The sequence below is a fragment of the Callionymus lyra genome, chromosome 12 (genome assembly GCF_982586985.1).
Source record: "Callionymus lyra chromosome 12, fCalLyr1.hap1.1, whole genome shotgun sequence".
Lineage (NCBI taxonomy): Eukaryota > Metazoa > Chordata > Actinopteri > Syngnathiformes > Callionymidae > Callionymus > Callionymus lyra.
This window is the reverse complement of record NC_141829.1, coordinates 12,935,047-12,945,040: the sequence shown is the minus strand read 5'-3', so window position 1 is coordinate 12,945,040 and position 9,994 is coordinate 12,935,047. Positions and strand designations below refer to the sequence as shown.

General features: G+C 35.2%; 1 protein-coding gene across 1 annotated transcript; it reads left to right on the top strand.

Moving 5' to 3' along the window:
• The first annotated feature begins 1,909 nt into the window (after positions 1-1,909).
• tmem182a (transmembrane protein 182a) lies at positions 1,910-8,185 on the top strand. Its single transcript, XM_087804173.1, has 5 exons — positions 1,910-2,278; positions 5,592-5,709; positions 6,953-7,051; positions 7,129-7,266; positions 7,667-8,185. Exons 1-5 carry the CDS (start codon positions 2,120-2,122, stop codon positions 7,891-7,893), a joined length of 741 nt encoding a protein of 246 aa, XP_087660299.1. The 5' UTR covers positions 1,910-2,119; the 3' UTR covers positions 7,894-8,185.
• Positions 8,186-9,994: the final 1,809 nt, after the last annotated feature.

The following is a 9,994-nucleotide window of genomic DNA, read 5'->3' as shown; positions in this document are numbered from 1 at the left end:
CAACATAAAACGATGAATCTTTTTCAACCTTGATTATCACTTTCAATGCAAACTATTGAAACCAACAGTGGCCTCTTCAGGTCACACTAGGTTCTGCACTCAAACAAACTATTACATTCAATTCATTCACCTTTGTCTTTGTTCCAATTGTTTTTGTTATATTATTCAATAAATAAAGCAAATAGATAAATGTAATAATTAGAACAAAAATGAAAGAATGAATGAGGGATTGGACCCTCTAGCAACGACACACAAACACATGGACACACTTCGACACCACTGTGTAAATTGAACTGTGTCTACATTTAGCTCTTCTGTTACATTTACCTTTTGTCTGTTAATAAACTTGGTCTCTCATCTGGAAAATACATATTTGTTTTTTATTTGTCAACTCTTAAATTCAACAAGGAAAAATTTAAATAATGCATATTATTAATAATGATAATAACACAATTTATTTGAAGTAGCTTTTCTAGACACTCAAGGTCACCGTACATATACCTTTGAAACAGCAAACCACATTAAAGAATAATTTAAATAATATAAATATACTAATATAATGCAGTTGGACCTGCACGTTATAATTATTAGTTTATCGTTGACTGTTGCGCGAAATCTTATTACATTTATAAAATAAAAGCGTTTTGTTTACAAATGACTAGTTAACAAATCATGTGACTGTGTATTTATATTAGTGTGTTTTTCAGGGAGATCGCTTCGATCACGGGAAACTTTAGCTGCTTTCATTCTGCAGCTTCACTTTGATAAATCTGATGTGATGTTGTTTCACAAGAACGTCTGTGACTCTCATAGAGAAAGACTTGTATATAGTATATTAGACTTGTTATATAATAAAAACAAGCTCATAATTCCTTGACATTGTTTCTGAATAGCATGAAATATCAGTTTAAAATATTCAGTATAAAACGATCGATGTTGTCTTAATAAATAAAGATCATCAGTTTGGTGAACGAGAACATATATTTGTAAATTTGTGAAAAATGTAATAACCACTAGTGTAACTACAAACACTTGTGTGTGTATTAACTTTTGATCAATATTGATCATTAATGTAATTTTGATGTGAACATCTCAACGGGACTAGTGAGGCTGACATGCATCTGAGCAGTAAATAAGGATGTACTTGACCTACAAAATTGTCGGAAGTCAGACCTTTTTAAAACTCTTTTCCTTATTGATACATATGGACTTTGACGTGGAAAAGTAGGTCCGCGCATTTTTGTACGTACGACCCCTTAGTACATGAGGCCCCTGGCCTTTTTTTTTCAAAATAAACCACCTTTCCGGCATTAATATTAAAAAAAACAGATGATTTAATTTTTCTTTCTTTTTTGTTGCCCTGTAACAAATGTCTTACGGGTTAGGGAGCACTGGTTTAGTGAATGTAAAAGTTAGTTCGGTTTGTGACCAAGAGTGCTAAATAATTTTGCCCCCCTGTGTGATTGAGTTTGACCCCCCTGATCTAGATGTGTGTGTTTGGGTGTGACTTCCCTCAGAAGGTCTGGTGACATGTCCAGGGTGTGTCCCAAAACGTTGTCCTCACTTCTCCTCTGTTCATAATGAATGGAAGAATGAGATCACATGAGTCTTTCATCTGATCAATTATTTCAGTTTGTTTAGAGATCAGCAGCAGCTGATCGTCTTTGTCTAAGTGTGTTTGGATCATTATGCTCCCGGAGTTCCTTCACCCCTCCCTAACATTCCCACGTGAACTGGGGGGTGTCAGTTGCTGCCGGTTATTTCTGCTCACATCCCCTCCTCTCACAGAGACGCACCGTGGACTCAAGTGGAATCATGGAGGAGGGGGTCCAGGGGGTTGTACAGACACCCTCAATCGAATCCCAAAAATAGCCCCCGGGAGGGTGTTTTGGCTGTGGACCCCAGCACGGTCCAGAGGAGTCATGTGTACAAAACCTTGTCCTCTCGCAACACACCGAGACAAACCGGACGGTTGTTCTTCTTCCCTTTAGAAGTCACTTGTGGATTTTACTTGTGAGCAGTAGGAGTGACTCAGAGCGTCACATGAGTCGGCTGCAGTCGGAGAAGAAAATCAGACTTTGTTTGTGAGAATCTTGAGGCGGGCGTTCACTCCTGGACCATGAAGCTCAGCGTGGCACTCTTCTTTGCCGGGCTCTTTGGTGCGTTGGCAGCGGTTTTCATCCTCTTGTCTTTTGGAACCGATTACTGGCTGCTGGCCTCCGAGGGCTGCTATCCAAACCGTGATGGAACGGCTGACCCACTTGGTGTGGCTTCATTGGTGAGTTAGAGTCAGAAATACAAATACAATACGACCAGCAAAATGCTCAAAATGTATGTGTTTGTATCGAATGACCACCGAGGAAGTCCTTGGACTTGTTGGTCAAGTCAAAACAAAGAGATTCAGGGGTTGGTCTTCAACTTGTTGTAGTTTTTCAGTTTAAGCAAATACTTTGTGAACTTGTGTGACTTTTTAAGAAACACTGGGTCATTCTCCATCAGATAGTGTCAGAATTCCAAAGTTTCTACGTCAAAACTAGTGAGTTGTTTAATCCTTTGATCCGTTTGGATCGTTTCCAAATAGAGTCTTCCGAAGTAAGCCCCTTTTTAGGAAGACTCAGAGGCGTGACCTGGACTTCGGGGTGACAAGAGAAAGACATTGTCAAGGCATAAACAACATTTGTGAGGCTCAAGTACAGCTACAAGACAAAGACCGTTAAGGCAGTGAGGAGCAGGAGTTTAACTGCATGAGTCGTTATCAAAAGTCACTGTTGCTTTCAGGATTCCCGGGTGAGTCATGATTGGGCCTGAGGTTGAGTCATGGCTATAAATTGAGGTTTAATTTTGAGTTTAGACATTGAAAATTCTTGATCAGGACATTTAGGAACAGCTTTTTTTTTTGGCTCAAGGCCCCGAATGAGCCAATATGGTGATGGCTTGACACCAATAAAAACACTTACTTGAGAACAAAACACAAGTTTAGGAGCTTGAAGTCAAAACTAAATCTTAAGGCATAGAGCAGGAGTATAAAACTCAATCGCACAAGCGGCCAAAATCTTTGAGCAGTCCGAGTCAAGGGGCCGAACAAAATGTACATCTACCCAACAGGAAGTATGACTTAAATTTATATCCTTTAATATCAAGTTTAATTTTTTTGCTGACAACCATCAGCTATGAACTTTATCTTATCTTAAACACTGACTTCTTCGCAGGTAACCAACATGAAAGTGAATCCAGTTGGATTTTGAGACTACTGTCCATTGGGCCGCATTAAATGACGTAGCGTTCTAGATTTGGCCTGTGAGCCAAGAGTTTGAAGTGTGTGTCATGGAGTCTTAAGTGATAGATAATGTTTAAAACTTGAAATGGGTCAAATTTCCAATTTAATAGAGGGGAAACCAAGACTTTTTAAAACTACTTTCCTTTATAGCAGATTAAGAACAAGGCAAGACTACAAGTTCCATTAGAAACTATGGAGTCCAAGATTGACAGTCCATAATGACATAAACTTACCTTAACTTTACCTTTAGTTACCTTTATTTAAAAGCTAATAATAATAATAATTCAAAGCTAATACATTCTACAATTACATTCAAAAGTTCTGTTCATGTAATTTCTCATATTTCACTGTAACGTCAACAGATGAGTTGATGTGGCATGTGTCGGACTGGAGTGCAGCAGGGAAATACCAGTAGTCCCAGTGGTATGGTCTCATCTCAGATATCAGCAACTAGAACATACTTAGCTCTCTATAGTGGGCACTCGTGTCAGGATTGAGATACGATATCAAAACAGCAACGGCCAAGTCGTGCTAGCAGATATTTACAGTACATTCTTAATGCGCCACGATCCACTGGAGAGTTATTTACGAGGGATATTTTTAAGTGCGAGGACGGACAACTTTCATTTAACTATACTCTTTGAATGGTTATTCGAGCACTGATGATATATTTTATAGTATAAGATTAAGCCAAGTAGATATACTTATTTACTCATCATATCATTTAAAATAGTCATAAATTATAGCAAATTTCTAACCAAAACCTGAATATTTGTCAAGATTTTCTAAAGAAATGTGACATAGTTTTCACCTTCTATTGTTTACGTTCATCAAGATTTATTTTTATATATCATCAAAAGCAAATGTATGTTTTTTATTTAAATTGATTATTTTTATGAACTAAGGTGAACGACAAAGAGACTACCTTACCATAGTAACCACAAGATTATAAACCTGAACTATGAAATCATTAATGGATTTAAAAGCCTATGATTTTGTTAAAAAAAAAGAAGGTATATTTGAGATGACAAAAATCCAAATTTTTCAAAGTCTTGTTTGTTGATTTATTACCATCTAAAATTGTAGGATTCTGGATAAACTAATTCATTTTTACATGCCAATGTTAATTTAATGTCACTTATTTTATTAATAAAGTTTTAATTCACGTTTATGTTTATTTAATTATTTGTACTCTATACTGTCGACACCAAAAACAAATTATTTACAACACAAATCTGAATGGTACTTCAAGAAATTCACACATACTTTATTTTAAGCGATATTATGACCAATTAAGATTTTTCTCTTGAACACAAATACAAGATCACATTAATAAGTTGCTACAATTATGAAAAACTTAATTAAAAAAAGTCTACTCTAAGTATCTCACTAGTAAACGGGTGAAAGAAACTAACAACTCTGAAGTCTGGAATTCTGTTATGAAACAAAAATAAACTCCAGACACAGATGAAGAGGTTTTTGTTCATGCATTGTTTCTACTTATGTCCTCATGGATCCCATTCAAAGCTTTTCTTGGGTTTAAGGGGCTTGAACCAGACAACCTTCAACCCTAGTTTGACAGCTGCTGTTTGACACATCGGCGAAAGAAACTGACCACCTGCTTCACGAGTTCACGAGAACGTTAATACCTGCCGCAAGGTTTTCCTCTTTCCCACCTCCACACATGCTGAAAGAATGTTAATTTAGAATTACATGTGATATAAATAATGTATCCCATCTCTTTTGAATAAAGATGATAATATTTCACCAGATTAACTTCATCACAAAAATGACAATTGAGACGTTTTTTTGATGATAATTATTTTGCTTCTGAAAACGGTGACATAGAAGTAATTTGATTTGAATAATTTATCAATTCTCTTGATCAAACTACACTGTGTTTGTCAGGATGTTTATGTCATTGAAGAATTATTAATAATTGGGATTAAATTTACCGATTTATTTGAAAAATAATGTGAATTAAAAACACATTTGTTATCTTGTTACTCTTGCTTTTCTATTTAGAATTCTTCAATCGTATTCTGTGAATGAAATTAAATCTGAGATGCTCTTTATTGAAATTAGGAAAAAATAAATGATGTATTTCAATCGTTTTGTACACATGATAGTTTTTCAAAAGCATTTTTTGTACTTTTAAAGTTTCGTATAAGGAAAGGAATTTAATTAATTATTTAAAAAAAAAAAAGCATGGATTTTTGTGCAACATTTAATTCATTTTGCAGCAGATATTATCTCAACTGAAGGCACTTATTTGCAAATAGTAACTCAATATGTCATGCTTGTTTCTCCCCAGAGGGACAACCTGGTGATCCAGAATAGAGACGTGACTTTGTACCATGAGGGATTCTTCTGGAGATGTTCTTTCGCGGGGAACCAGGTCGACGACGACCTCTTTTGGAAGCTGTGGTTCAGTGAGTCCACTGTGTTCGTAACACAGAACAACATGTGATGACACGCACAAACACACAAAAAGCATTAAACAAGGCCGATTAAAAAAAGACACGGCAAACTCTGTCGCTTCGATTCTCCACAGTCTCGCCTGTTAAAACCAGTGACACCTCGGTGCTTAAAATCCGCCTCATGTGACTGAGCCGCGGACATGTGATGTTATTGTGGCCTCTGGTCAGCTGGTTGCTGTCGCTCCGCCTAGTTGGAGATTTGGACGCGAGGGAATGTTGAAAGTTATTGTGCTGTTGAGCCTGCAGTCGTGCTCAGACCTTGTGAGGAATATAAATAGGAAATCTGATTTGAAATCTCACGACGTTTTATATCAACTTTAATGACGCAAATATACTTCTGTCACTGTTTAATCTGATCTTGAGTCATCTTTAAAAGGTCCACGTGAAACAAATACCTTTTTTGTCCTGAAACAGTTATAGAAAATAATATATACGACTTAAATCTTGTGATACAAATTAACATTTAGGATTGTAATCTTTAATTTAAAGCTTTAATCAAGTAATAAACAAAACAAATACGACTTTAATCTTGTAATAATATTATACACAACTCTAATCTCATATTATATATAATATCATCTTTAATTCAGTGATATATTTATACACGCATAGCTTTAAATGTCATAAAAACTTTAAATCAAACCGTTAAATAAGCTGAAAACAAAGTGCTCACGTTAGCATTAGCATTGTTAGCATATAAAGGTTTTAATGACTGTAAAACTAACACGCTTTGTGACCATGGTCTGGAAAAGCGCTATATAAATAAAAAATACTTACTTACTTACGTCACATCTTTAGTTGATGGGTATGAACGACAAAAGACTTATTAAAGAGAGTTGTGTCGTGTTAAAGAGGAAGTCAGAAATGTATCTTTCATGTTTCTCCGCTAGCTAGCTTGACACTCTCCCCAACACATGTTAGCCTAACGTTGATATGCTATGTTTTTGTTAGCTTAGCAATAGCAAAACATACAATTACAATTGTTTTTGTATAAAAAAATAACCTGATTAAATGCCAGCATAGAATATATAATAATACAAATATATATAATAATGTTAATATTTTCTAAATTAATTTTTGCAAATGTGACTGAATCCTATCTTCACCAAAACACAAATTGTTCAACTTAAATTAACGTCTAACAAACATTTTACCGAGACTGTTCATAACATTTTCATTCATTTCGTCACTACAGCGAATCAGCCTCACTCCAAAGTCTGCATGCACTCGTACCTGTTCCCCTTCCCCGTGTCCCAGCAGACCCACAACGCCACCCAGTACGACCAGGCCATCAGTGAGTTTCAACCGCATGACCTTAAATAACTTTACTACGATGATGACTTCGCCCTCTTAACATCTCACAATGTTCAGTCTACAGAGGCTTCTGGAGCGTCTTCATGCTTCTGAGCGTCGCGGCTGTGGTTCTGGCCGGTTTCACCATCATCTGCGCGGCGCCGTTCGCCAGCCACTGCTTGTATAAAGCAGGAGGTGGACTCTTCATAGTGTCTGGTAAACAACGAATCACTTCAAAATGGTCATATTAATTCAATTAATGATGTACAAAATCATTAAGGGGTAAAGAAACTTTTATTATATGGTTATTTTTTAGAATTTAGTCGATGCATGTATGTAATTTAACGAAATATTAATAAAAAATCAAATAAAACTAGTATTTATTCTTGTTAATATCATGTTTATTGTTTAAATGTATGTCATTTATTCTAAATTGACCTATTACAGTAATTGTAAGTTGTTTATGTTTGTATTATTGTGAGGGTAATATCTTTCTATTAAATACTAAGTATTTAATACTTTTAAATATATATATTTATATATATATTCTTTTTTAAATGTATCCCATCATTCTTATCTTGCAAATATATAATAATATATATTTAATTTCCATCAGGCCTCTTCCTGCTGTGTGTGGTGGTGATGTACGTCCTCTGGATACAAGTCCTGGACGTGGTAACGGTCTACGTGGACCACCAGAGAAGTGCAGTGTGTCCAGATTTTCAGCTGGACCTCAACTACGGTGTGTCCTTCATGTTCGCTCCCATCGGCGTCTTCTTCTGTTTCTTAGCCGGACTTCTATTCCTACTCATCGGCCGAACGGTGAAGGTCAACTTCAACTGATTTCATTCACAACATTTGAATCTTTCAATCTAGATACATTTTTTTCAAGAGACAGAAACACAATTGTAAACGGGTGTGTGGACATAAAAAGCATATGCACTTTATCAACTGTGGATATGTGGACAAACGCTTGTGTTTTGGTTTATTATTAATACGAGACATTATTCAGTGGAGTGTGGGTTTGAGCGTGATCACAGGTTTTCTGCTGTATTCCTGGAAGCCACGGCGTATGATGTTCTATTTTTATTATTGTGCGTAAATCCTGTGGAAATAAAAACAAATACACCAGTCAGTGGCCGTGTGATCTCATTAGTCCATTTATTTGTATTTAATCATCGGAATAATTGTATTTTTAAAGCACCTCAGTTGTTCAGTGTCACAAGGTGCTTAACAAAAACAACATGATTTTTAAAAATCAATATGATAAAAGACGTGTTTCAAATTCTATTTTTGTTTAAAAAGGGGGAATTAAAAGAAGGCACAGACTTTAATAAGCATCTTGAATTATGTTCTTCTTTTCTTATTCAAACACACAAACCAAACTGTAAACATACAACCTTCTGCTTTCTTTCAATCATAACAATTCAGTTTACATACAATGTTAAATCATCCAAATACTTTTTTCTTTTCAACCTTTGTATCATAAAATAATGTGATACACATCGTGTTGTTAAAATGTATGTAAATGCCAACAAAAAAACCCCATCAATTTATATTTAAGGTACAGTTAGTGGACGATCATTTACACTATACACGTGATATCATATAATAAAGTTGAGGATGCCTCTCAAAGGTAAGAACAATATTACCGTTTACAAGGAAGGGACACTGAATAATAAATTCAATTTAAAGTAATTTTTAAATATAATAATAATAATTAATAATAATATAATTTTATAGGATAATATTCATTGTACAATATTCTATTTTTATTATTTTCTATTATTTCTCCTATATGACAAAAATTAAATTATCTAAACAGACACCTAGAGCCAAAGAAATATTCCATGTTTATTGTACATATATACTTTGTCAATAAAGTTGTTTTAATTGGAATGTATCTTGTTGCTAAAGCTAAACGCCAAGCTAGCTGTCAACTCCTAAAGCCAACTTCTTCGATTGAGGTCAACCTGCGGATAAAAAAGCAAACTTAAAACATAGTTTTTTCTTGGACACCTTCTTCATGTCTGGTGAGTCTTTTTCCCATTTTTAAATCGTTTTATTTTCGCTTTGGTTCGATGTTTTTAGCCCCTGAGAAGTGGTCGAACTTTTTAACCATCAGATGCGAGCAGATACTTTGTCGGTTTAAGCTGCACTAGTTTATTTATTGACCATAATATTGAACACAATATTAAGATAATTCTACATTTTATCGTTTTAAAAACTGCTTAAATATAACATGCATTAATACGGTGGTGTTTGCATTTGGTTGAGAATACAACGAATTCGACCTTTCAAAATGGACATTGTTACAGATTGAAGAAATTTGGATGAATTAAATATCCTGTAGAATAATTTTACTTTGGTGTTATTCATGTTGTATTTATGGAGAAAACTAAAAGATAATGATAATAATGATGCATCGAGTACTGGAGTTACAGTTAACGCCGCGTCCACTAGAGGGCATTGTTCTCTCAGGTATAGGCCACATCCACCTCCATACAGGTCTTTGAAAAACCTTCCTAGAGTCTATGAGGCAATGTGCATTTAATCACAACTTGAGAGGAATGATGTGAAGAAGAAAGGGTTCACACCTCGGCTGACAGACGGATGGTAATTTCACTCATGAATGGAGCGTTTGATCAGGATCTGAATGGACTCCGGTGTTGATTCTCTTGCGTCTCTATCAACTCAGAACCTTTTTCTAATCTTAATAATCATACATAAGGAAATGCATCTGCTTTATACTTCTGAGTGAAGCAATGTAAGTCGATTGATTATTCCGCGAGATTCCCACCTTCACAAATGGAGATTCTCACTTCCAGATTGCCAAAGTCTGCAAGGATGAGATCCAAACCAGGACGTTATCTAATATGTTTGTGATAATAATATTGACAATAGTCATATTTCATTAACCTTAATGACAATGTGTTTTTTTATT

Excerpts from the sequence above, each read along its gene's own strand:
- tmem182a (XM_087804173.1), top strand. The coding sequence starts at position 2,120 with ATGAAGCTCAGCGTGGCACTCTTCTTTGCCGGGCTCTTTGGTGCGTTG. Across the intron at positions 2,279-5,591 it reads CACTTGGTGTGGCTTCATTG|AGGGACAACCTGGTGATCCA; the intron begins GTGAGTTAGAGT and ends GTTTCTCCCCAG. Across the intron at positions 7,267-7,666 it reads TGGACTCTTCATAGTGTCTG|GCCTCTTCCTGCTGTGTGTG; the intron begins GTAAACAACGAA and ends AATTTCCATCAG.